At 44.0% G+C, this 11029-nt stretch overlaps 1 protein-coding gene across 1 annotated transcript in view; it reads left to right on the forward strand.

Annotated features, from left to right (window-relative positions):
• CD59 (CD59 molecule (CD59 blood group)) overlaps window positions 1-9066 on the forward strand; it is a 28651-nt gene extending 19585 nt beyond the window's left edge. The window contains exons 3-4 of the mRNA XM_016187552.2: window positions 1984-2085; window positions 7234-9066. Coding sequence (XP_016043038.1) covers window positions 1984-2085; window positions 7234-7454 — 323 coding nt within the window. The 3' untranslated portion in view covers window positions 7455-9066. The remainder of the gene's footprint in view (window positions 1-1983; window positions 2086-7233) is intronic.
• The last annotated feature ends 1963 nt before the right edge of the window (window positions 9067-11029 follow it).

Below are 11029 nucleotides of genomic sequence, written 5' to 3' on the forward strand. Positions count from 1 at the left end.
TCATTAATTAAATTCCAGTAGCAAAAGGCAGAAACAGGTACACGTTCAGGACCAAAAGACTGATAGTGATCATTAAGACAGTCACTAATTCTCCTCCAACGTTTCTCATCTATAGTGCCTTCCTGGGGGAATATTTCCAATATAATCAATATAATATTTCCAATATAATCTAAAAACTTCTTTAATTCTTTCTTTTTAACCCTAGTTCCTCATGTCTTGAGTGACTCCTTGAGTCCTTTAATGAATAAATCTTGTTTGCTAAATTCATGTCCCATGGTTTTGCTTACCTCAGCCGCTGTGACACTCCTCCAGATGCGACTCACGGTCGGGTAGTTCTGTGGCAATCTCTGCGAGTCTTTGCATTACCCCCTCAGCCGCGGTGACTCAGTGAATTCAGATAGGCCTATCCTCTCGATCAGCAGAGTTCCTAGGTCCAGAAGGCTTCTTCGCTCCACGTCCAGGCGCCAGATGCCCCGACCAGCAGGGCGGTGAACAGGGGCTAGGAACCTAAAGACCTGGAATGACAGGGACAAGAGACACGAAAGAACGACAGCAAGACAAGTTTCTGATCAAGCTGCAAAATTTTATTGTGTTCACAGGCATTATAAGGCTTTGGGAGGGGGGGGATGCTGGAGGAGGAGGAGGGGGAGCAAACTTCAAAGTGGAATGTTCCTTGCAACAAACAATGGCTGAAACCATGTTTATTACCACAACTGTGTGTTGTCTCACTTGATTACTGATAAATGGTTTACCTGAGGGGAAATGGCCTGCCCAGAGGGGAAATGAAACTTGTCTCGAGGCCTTCCATTGTTTCAAAGCTTATCATCTATTAAGCAGAGAAATGGTTCCTGGCAGGAAGAAACTTCCTTCAATGCAGTGGGGGTCGAGATCAAACCTGGGTCATGCATATGGCAAAGCAGAGCACTACCCATGTGAGCTATTTTGTAGGGCCAAGAGCTGTCACATGTCACATGCTTATTCTGTACCAGGGCCACTGCCAAACTTTACTTTACTGAGTCCTTCCACCACCCCATGAGGGATACTAATTCCAGCCAGGGCAAGTAATGTGGATCGCCTGTGTTACACCACCTTACTTGTGAGTTCTTCCACTTAGTATATTGTCTATAATTAGAATAGCCTGGTCATGTGCAGTTGCCCGGTCTGTCTTTGTGGCTTTAGCAGGTTTGGGTTTGAGACCAGCAGCTATTCTGTGACAGGTCTAGAGTGAGAGTATACACACACACACACACACACACACACACACCACACACACACATACACACACACACACACACGCACACATACACTCTCACGCACACACAAACATATGCATGCACTCAACGTATGTGTATTACTTCCTTTGCTGCTGCCTGCCCAGACTTGGGGACGGGGGTGGGGATGGGGGAGGAGGACAGGACCCTTACTCTTCATTTCCCCCTTTCAAAGCAGAGTCCAATCCCTCTACCTGGGGACTCAGGGCTTGACCCCAGGTCCTTGCTCACAATAATGTGTGTGTTCTACAGCATGCACCATTACTTGGACCCTGTTAGACAGGTTTTGAAATGCTATTTATGAAGTTCCTTTTATGCTTCTATCAGGATTTAAGTAATGCTGCTGAGGGATCTGGGCAGTAGTGCAGTGGATTAAGCATACATGGCACAAAGTGATCCCAGTTTGAGCTCCCAGCTCCCCACCTGCAGGGGGATCGCTTTCTCTCCTGCAATAAAATGGGAAAAATGGCCCCCAGGAGCAGTGGATTCGTAGTGCAGGCACCGAGCCCCAGTGATAACCCTGGAGGCAAAAGGAAAGAAATGTTACTGAAACTGTAGCTTGTAACTAGAAAAAAAAAAAAAAAGATTTGCTGCAGATCTGTATGGGGCTGGAATGTATAAGTGACGGTGAAGTGGTGGTCTTAACTCCTGCTGCCGGGAGAGCAGGCCGGTGCTGGTCTAACTGGCCCCATGGGTTTCTTCTTCATTCTAGGTCATGGCCTCACATGCTTCTCCTGTATGAGACCCTTTTACCGGTGTACTACAAACCAGACTTGTGCAGTTAACTACAATACATGTCTCTATGTTGATGCCGGTAAGAGTCCCTCCTCCCCCCAAACCCCCCCACCCTGCCTCCCTTCTTGCCGGTCCCAGTTCGCGGCACCAGTTGCCGGTCTAGCTTCACGGGCGGTAGACAGACAACCAGGGACTCATGGCTGAGTGGTATGTAGTTCAGTCTTTATTCATGTGGAATGCAGTGCAATCTGAGCTATCTCTAATCACAATCCTGTCCTTATATATCCTGAGGTGGAAGTGTCAGGTCCACAGAGGATGTACATAGGATAGGGGGTGGGGAGAAGGGAAAAGCGTGCAAAACAGTGAGGATTAACCCAATGCCCTGGAGGCAGGGAGGTGCTTAGTTAACAGTGGTTATGTAAATAGAATACAGTGTTAAGCAGGGGGGATTAAACCAGTGAAACAGAAGGGGTCTTAGAAGCAGAATTTAGAAGCAGACCAACACCTTCTCTCCTAAATGTAATGGGATTTTTTTTTTTAAAGTGCCCCTTGTTAGATTTGCATCCAGCCAGCTGTAGCTACTGTTTAATGGAAGTGCCTTTCATCCAGATTTTTATTTTTATCTTTATCTATTTACTTATTTTATTTAATGCTTCCTACCTACTCCTCAGGGCAACTTGTTATTCTCATGTGATAAATGAGGAAGCTGTGGTCTAGATGAAGCAACAGACTCAGGTCAGGTCATCAGCTAATTTCAGACTGAGAGAGGATTCTAATGTTTGTGTGCCCAGCTGTGCTGCTGGCTGCCTCACAGACTATTGAGCACCTACTATGTTCCAGAGCCCAAGTCTAGAAACTGGGGAACGCAAGAACAAAGAGAGGAAATAATCAATAGTATGGTAGGGGCCTATTTGGCCCACTTTGTTTATTCCTCTCTGTCATTCAATGGGACATTTAATTATTCATGCAGAGTCCTGAGAGAATTTGAATTCAGAGCACAAGCAGTGACCAAAGGGGTTCAGAGGAGAAAGGTGTTCACGTATGGGCGTGAGGTAGAGGGCTGCTAACACTGATGGGTCCAGTCAAATATACATCCTACCAATTGATCTGACTGTGGACCTCTATCTTCGTGAAACTGATTCAAATAAAATGTAGAAAATGATGACTGTAATGAAGAAGCCAGCAGAAACACAGCTTTATTCTTTTGGGGCATTGAGCTGATTTGAATGACATGAAAAAATGGTACTGGTGAGGACTGGGTATTTGAGGACATAAGTGTACAAGGTAAAACACCCAGACTTGTATCTCTAAGAGGTAGTAAAACACCTTTCAAAGTTATTTCACTTGTTTTAATTTTTTAAAATTTATTCTCTTTTCTTGGCCTTGTTGTTTTATTGTTGTAGTTATTATTGTTGTCATCATTGTTGGATAGGACTGGCCTAAGGATCCCGGTTCAAACCCCCGGCTCCCCACCTGCAGGGGGGTCACTTCACAAGTGGTAAAGCAGGCCTGCAGGTGTCTGTCTCTCTTCCCCTCTCTGTCTTCCCCTCCTCTCTCCATTTCTCTCTGTCCTATCTAACAACGACATCAATAACAACAACAATAATAAACACAACGATAAAACAACAAGGGCAACAAAAGGGGAAAAAAATAGCCTCCAGGAGCAGTGGAGACAAAAAAAAAAAACTTAAAAAAAATTTTTTTCTTAATTTTGTTGGCCACCCAATCATCTTGGGTCTTAAAAAAAATAAAACCAGGAAACCCCAATGCACGGTTGACTCTACAAGTCACTAAGAGTTTTAGAAGAGTCTAGCTCAAGCTGCCAGCTACCTTTGTCTGAGCTGGCTTCCAACCTGCTGTAACCCCTAGGGGCCTCAGAAAATCAGGATCACGGTGACTTTTTCTTTTTTTCTGCCAGAGTACTGCTCAGCTCTGGCTTTTGGTGGTGCTGGGGACTGAATCTAGAACTTAAGAGCCTCAGGCATGAAAAATCTTTTGTGTAACCATTATGCTATCTTCACTGCCCTCTAGTGACTTTTTCTTTTAAAATTTCACTGTAAGGGGGAGCTGGGCAGTGGCACATCTGGATAAATGCACGTGACAATGCACAAGGACCTGAGTTCAAGTCCCTAGTCTCCATCTGCACTGGCAATGAAGCAGTGCTGCAGGTGTTTTTCTGTTTCTCTCCTCTACCTCCCTTTCCTTACCAATTTATTTGTCTTTATCTAATAAATAAGTTAATAAAATATCTTTAAAAAATCATTCCTTTTAAAAAAATCTACTGCAATGTATAAGGAAAGATAATCTATGAAGGTAATATCATTAAATTACATGTCAATCCTTCTAGAAAAACATAATTTATCCTTGTCACACATACACTTTAAATCTAAATGAATGGATCACATCTTGCTCTGTATCTAAATTTTATATGCCAGAGACTTTAAAGTATACATACCAGTGAATCTTAGTATACCCACAGGCATTTGTGTAACTGTTAACCACTGTTTTATTCCATAACATTTTTGTCACCCCCCCAAGAGAAGCCCCTTACCCGTTAGTTGTCATTCTCTTTTTGTTTTTAATTTATTTATTTTCCATTTTGTTGCCCTTGTTGTTTTTTATTGTTGTTGTAGTTATTAATGTTGTCGTTCTTAGATAGGACAGAGAGAAATGGAAAGAGGAGGGGAAGACAGAGAGGGGGAGAGAAAGATAGACACCTGCAGACCTACTTCACCGCCTGTGAATCGACTCCCCTGTAGGTGGGGAGCCGGGGGCTCGAACCTGGATCCTTTCACCGGCCCTTGCATTTTGTGCCATGTGCGCTTAACCTGCTGCGCTACCGCCTGACTCCCAGTTGTCATTCTTTATTTCTGGCCTCCCACATACCTTGGCAGCTACTGAGTTGCTTCCTATCTCCTTAGAGTTGTCTGTTCTGGACATCTGATATAAATAGAGCCATGTGTTGTAGTTGGCTTCTTTTGCTGACTAAAATGTGACTCATGTATCAGTGCTTCATTACTTCTTTTTTTTTTTTTAAACCAGAGCACTGCTCTGGTGCTGTGGGGGATTGAACCTGGGACTTCGGAGCCTCAGGACTGAGAGTCTCTTTGCATAACCATTATGATATCTTCCCTGCCCCATAGTGACTTTTTCTTTTTAAATTTCACTGTAATGGGGAACTGGGCAGTGGCACATCTGGATGAATGCACATGTGACAATGCACAAGGACCTGAGTTCAAGCCCCTGCCCTTTTAAAAAATTATTTTTATTATCTTTATTTATTGGATAGAGACAGCCAGAAATTGAGAGAGGGGGGAGATAGAGAGAAAAAGAGACAGAGAGACACCTACAACTCTACTTCACCACTCATGAAGCTTTCCCCCTGCAGGTGGGGATCAGGGGCTTGAACCTGGGTCTTTATGCACTGTAATGCACTGATCAGGTGCACCATCACCTGGCCCCTAAAAATATTTATTTATATTATATAGATACAGAGAGAAATTGAGAGGGAAGGGTGGAGGCAGAGAATGAGAGAGAGAGAGAGAGTGGCAGGGATAGATAGCATAATGGTTATGCAAAGAGACTCTCACGAATGCCCACCTGCACCACTATAGGCCAGAGCTTTTCAGTGCTATGGGGGGGGGGGAGAGAGAGAGAGAGATTGAGAGCCACAGCACTGTTTCACTGCTTGTGAAGTTTCCATTGCCATGCAGGTAGGGACACAGGGCCTGAACATGGTCCTCACACACTGTAACGTGCCCTCAACTGGTTGTGCCATGGCCAGCCCCCAAACTAAAACATTATTATATATATATATATATATATATATTTTACCAAAGCACTGGTCAGCTCTGGCTTATGGTGGGTACGGGTGATTGAACCTGGGACTTGGGAGCCTCAGGCATGAAAGTTCTTTGCATAACCATTATGCTATCTACTCCCACCCAAAACTGAATTCTTAATAGAGCTAGTGTAGTTGTATGTATAGGAGAGGCAACAGACAATTACATTGATGATTTAGAGACATACCAAGGGTTGGTGTTTTTTTTTTTTTTTTTATTCCCTTTTGTTGCCCTTGTTTTTTTTATTGCTGTAGTTATTGTTGTTATTGATGTCCTTGTTGTTGGATAGGGCAGAGAGAAATGGAGGGAGATGGGGAAGACAGAGAGGGGGAGAGAAAGATAGACACCTGTAGATCTGCTTCACCACCTGTGAAGCGACTCCCCTGCATGTGGGGAGCCGGGGGCTCGAACCAGGATCCTCATGCCAGTCCTTGTGCTTTGCGCCACATGCACTTAACCCGATGTGCTACCACCCAACTCCCATACCAAGGTTTTAAAACATGTTCTTTGAGCCAGCAGTCTCACTGCTAGAATGTACTCAAAGAAGGTAAGATACCTATGTTCAAGAATGTCACTGTAGTGTTAAAAAAAAATCATAAATAGCAAATAGTCTGTTAATAAAAAAATACTTGGAAGCCAGGAGATAGCTCACTCAGAAAAGCATGTACTTTACCATACACAAGGACCTGGGTTCAAACCAAGGTACCACCAGGGAGCATCACATCTCCATGGTTGCTGGAGCGATTTAGAGGTAACTCTCCCTCTGTCTCCCCTTCTGAAATAAAGAGAATAAAAAAGTTGGCCCAGGAATCATAGATGGATGGAACCGTGAAAAAAAAAAAAAAAAAAAGCTCGAAGAAATGATGATAGAGTTCCACACCATGGGATCCTATGAGTTTGTGTGTGTTTATATAGAAAGAGCTTGAGTTAAAAATAGTAATAATAAAATAGGGTGCAGGCGGTGGTGCACCTGGTTAAGAACTTACATTACAGTGTGCAAGGACACAGGTTCAAGCCCCTGGTCCCCACCTGCAGGGGGAAAGCTTCATGAGTGGTGAAGCAGGGCTATAGGTATCTCTCTGTCTCTTTCCTCTCTATCTCCCCCTCCCTTCTCAATTTCTCTGTCTCCATCTAATAAAAAATAAGTAAATAAAATTTAAATAAATAATTTTTTTAAAAAATACTTCAGTTTTATAAAGAAGATGAGTTGTAGCACTATCTCCATTTGCCTCATTATTGTCCTTTATACCCAGACTGGGAGGCACATTCTTACTTGAATGTATCTGCTCCCACAGTCCAGGTACCTAAGATGTAGCACCGAGAGTCAGTGGCCTGTATAGAGCTGTGCTCATTTTAAACTCTTCTCTCAATATTTCCCCCCACAGGGATTAACAAATATTTTCAGTGTTGGAAGAAGGATGACTGCAAATTTGATACACTTGCAAAACACTTTGGAGAAAAAGAGCTACAGTACCGCTGCTGCCAACAGGACATGTGCAACAAAGACCCTGAAGGTGGTAATTCCAAGGCAGCAGGAAAGACTGCTCTGCTGGAGGCTCTGCTGGCCGCCCCACTGCTGGCCACAGCCTGGAACCTTTGCCTCTAAGTCCACTGCTTATCCGCAACACCCCGGCTCTATATATTTCTGGCTTCCTTTACTGCTGTCTTCCAGAGCATGTTTGTTTTGTTTTGTTTTGTTTTCCAGCTGAATCTAGTTGGGAAAGAATAAGGCTAGAATGAGCATCTCTGACAAAAGAGGGTGAAACTGGACACAGAAAGAGTCCTTCACACCAGCTTTTGCATGAAGGGAAATTACTCCACTGCAACCAGAGGGCAAAATGGATTAACTCAATTAACCTGGCAGCTCCCAAAGAGTGTTCGATTTTATAAAAGTAGAATGGGGCTGGGGGGGGGGGGGGCTGAGGACAGACTGGAAATCTAGAGATGGATTTGGGGGGCCATCAGGAAGGGTCAAAGGCTCCCAGATTTCCTGCCTCCAGGACCCTGGCTTCTCAAGCTTCCTCGCAGTACAAAGCCCATAACATTATTTCAAGAGGGTAAAGCCTACAGGAAGAAGGTAGGGATTGGAGTCCCCTGAGGCTGTCCTTTTGCTTCCAGGTTGACTCTAGCATATTAACTGTTGGAGTCAAGTTGAACCTCAGGTCTCTACCCCCAGCACTATATTAAGACAGTCTCATCCTTTTGAGAACCAAGTTTCAAGAGGGACTTTGAAGACCAGTCTTGTTCCCATAGGAGTCCCATTAGAAGGAAGAAGTCTCCTGGCTCACCCACCTGCAGGGGGGTCACTTCACAAGCAGTGAAGCAAGCCTACAGGTGTCTTGTCTTTCTCTCCCCCTCTCTGTCTTCCCCTCCTCTCTCCATTTCTCTGTCCTATCCAACAAGGACGACATCAATAACAACAATAATAACAAGGGCAACAAAAGGAAATAAATATTTTTAAAACTCTATAAAAAAAAGGAGAGTTGAGCAGTAGCACAGCGGGTTAAGCGCAGGTGGCCACGCAAAGCGCAAGGACTGGAATAAGGATCCCGGTTCGAGGCCCTGGCTCCCCACCTGCAGAAGAGTCATTTCACAGGTGGTCAAGCAGGTCTGCAGGTGTCTATCTTTCTCTCCCCCCCATCTTCTCCTCCTCTCTCCATTTCTCTGTGTTCTATCCAACAACAACGACATTAATAACTACAACAATAAAACAATAAGGGCAACAAAAGGAAAAACAAATATTAAAAAAACGGAAGAAGTCTGAAGTATGTGTGGTTTGAGTTAGGCTATGTGCTTCTTCCTGGCTCTTTGCAGGGCTAGCTCTCTAATGCAGATTCTCTGCAGTCCTTTCTGATTGCTTCGATGTATCTAAAGAATGTGATCAGTGCTTGTGGGGAGAGGAGAAGGTGGGTGACTAGAGTTTCTTTTTGGAACAGCCTCTCACAGAGAATAGTGCCATCCTCTCTCTCTATGGCTCCTGTGTTGCCTTGTAGCCACAGTGAGTGGTCCAGATGTGAACTAGTAAATAATTCCCAAGGTCTAATGTCAAATGACATTTGTTTTCTTACAATATAGACTGTATAAACATAGATTGACTGAGTTTGCAGATGAGAGTGGAATTTTTTGATCAGCAATTTTTGAAACTCCATTATGTATTCTGCTAGAAAAACTGGGATGAACTTTGCCTTTCTGAGAATAAAATTAATCAAATTCATGAATGCATAAGCGTGGTTGTTTGTGCAAAAGGATAACATATGCATCCTGCCTCACTCTAGCAAGTGAAAGGAAATCTGGGGAGTCGGGTGGTGGCATAGCGGGTTAAGCACATGTGGCACAAAGCTCAAGGACCGGCATAAGGATCCCTGTTCGAGCCCCCAGCTCCCCACCTGCAAGGGGAGTCGCTTTACAGGTGGTGAAGCAGGTCTGCAGGTGTCTATCTTTCTCTCCTTCTCTCTGTCTTCCCCTCCTCTCTATTTTCTCTCTGTCCTATCCAACAACAATGACATCAACAACAATAACTACAACAATAAAAAAACCAAGGGCAACAACAACAAAAAAACTGGGAATTGATAAACAGAGTCACAACACCTAGGGGTTACTAGAAAATAAGAGTTTTTATTTCTGGCTAATGCCAAAAGCTTCTGGGCCTTGATATACTGTAAGATTTCCTCTTTTTTTTTTTTTTTTTTTTTTTTTAAGATTTCCCTTTTATAGTTAAAGTTGGGGCCAGGTGGTGGTGCACCTGGTTGAGCACACATGTTACAATGCTTAAGGACCCAGGTTCAAACCCCTGGTACCCATCTGCAGGGGGAAAGCTTCACAAATGGTGAAGCAGTACTGCAGGTCTGTCTCTCTCCCTTCCTCTCAAATTCTGGCTATCACTATCCAATAAATAAAATAATAAAAAAAATTTAAAAATAGATAAAAGTTGACAAGAATTATTGGAAATTGTGCATACAGGACTAAGAGATAGGCAGAGGCCATAAAAGTCAAAGGCTGCCAGGATTTTTACAAACACCAGAAGCTGGCTTTAAATCTGCCAGGGCTTTTGCAAACACCAGGAGGAAGAGGAGGTTTGGCTTAGAATTTGTGGGTGGCCTGGAGGAGCCTGGTACAGTTGCCATTAATTTTAATACAACTTACTTTAGCATAGCCATGATCTCTCCAGCCCCATGGATATCCCTTTTTTTTCAAATAAAACTTTCATTGAGGGAGTCGGGCGGTAGCACAGCGGGTTAAGCACAGGTTGCGCAAAGCGCAAGGACGGGCGTAAGGATGCCGGTTCGAGCCCCCGGCTACCCACCTGCAGGGGAGTCTTGTCACAGGCGGTGAAACAGGTCTGCAGGTGTCTTTCTCTCCCCGTCTTCCCCTCCTCTCTCCATTTCTTTCTGTCCTAGCCAGCACCGACAACAACAATAAAAAAACAAGGAAAAACAGAAGGGAATAGATAAATAGTAAAAAAAATAATAAATTTTTAAAAAACTTTCATTGAAAACAGAACGTGTTAGGGAAAGAGAGTGAGATGCAGAGAGAAAGAAAGACTGAGGGCTGATTTACATGCTGCTCACATGGTAATCCCAGAAAAAGAGCAAGGCAAGAGAGAAATTTACATAGTTGTAGTCTGGGCCAAAAGCTGGTTATCCCTTCATACAGGTGGAAGTGGGGAAGGAGGGACAGCCAGGAGCAGGATTTAGGGTCAGTCTGGGAGCAGTTGAAAGCCCCCAAATTTTCCCACCTCCAGGATTCCAACTCTTTAAACTTTCTCCTAGAACAAAAACCCATCATGGACTTCAACTAAAGTTTATTATTTCAGGAAAGCAAGGCTGGCAGGATTTGAGTTCTTGAGGCCGTCCTTTTGCCCCCAGATTCAACCCAGTTTATCAGTTGAAGGTCATTTCCTCCCTCCAGGGCTATATTAAACAGCTCAGTCTTTCTGGAGCCAGTTTCACTTTGGGTTTTTGTTTTTGTTGTTGTTTGTTTTGTTTTGTTTTCTCTCTCTCTCTAAAAAATAGAAAATTTCAAAAAGGTTGTGCCAAGGAGGCAGCTTCATGGTAATAGGCCACTCTGCTCTTGTGTTCGAGGGCAGTTTAGGGAAAGCAGCACCCCTCCCCTTGCACCCTGCAGGAAGCCAGGACAAGGGACCTGAGGAGGGAGCCAGCACTCCCTCCCTGACTGCAAAGG

Source organism: Erinaceus europaeus, chromosome 17 (genome assembly GCF_950295315.1).
Source record: "Erinaceus europaeus chromosome 17, mEriEur2.1, whole genome shotgun sequence".
NCBI classification, from domain to species: Eukaryota; Metazoa; Chordata; class Mammalia; order Eulipotyphla; family Erinaceidae; genus Erinaceus; species Erinaceus europaeus.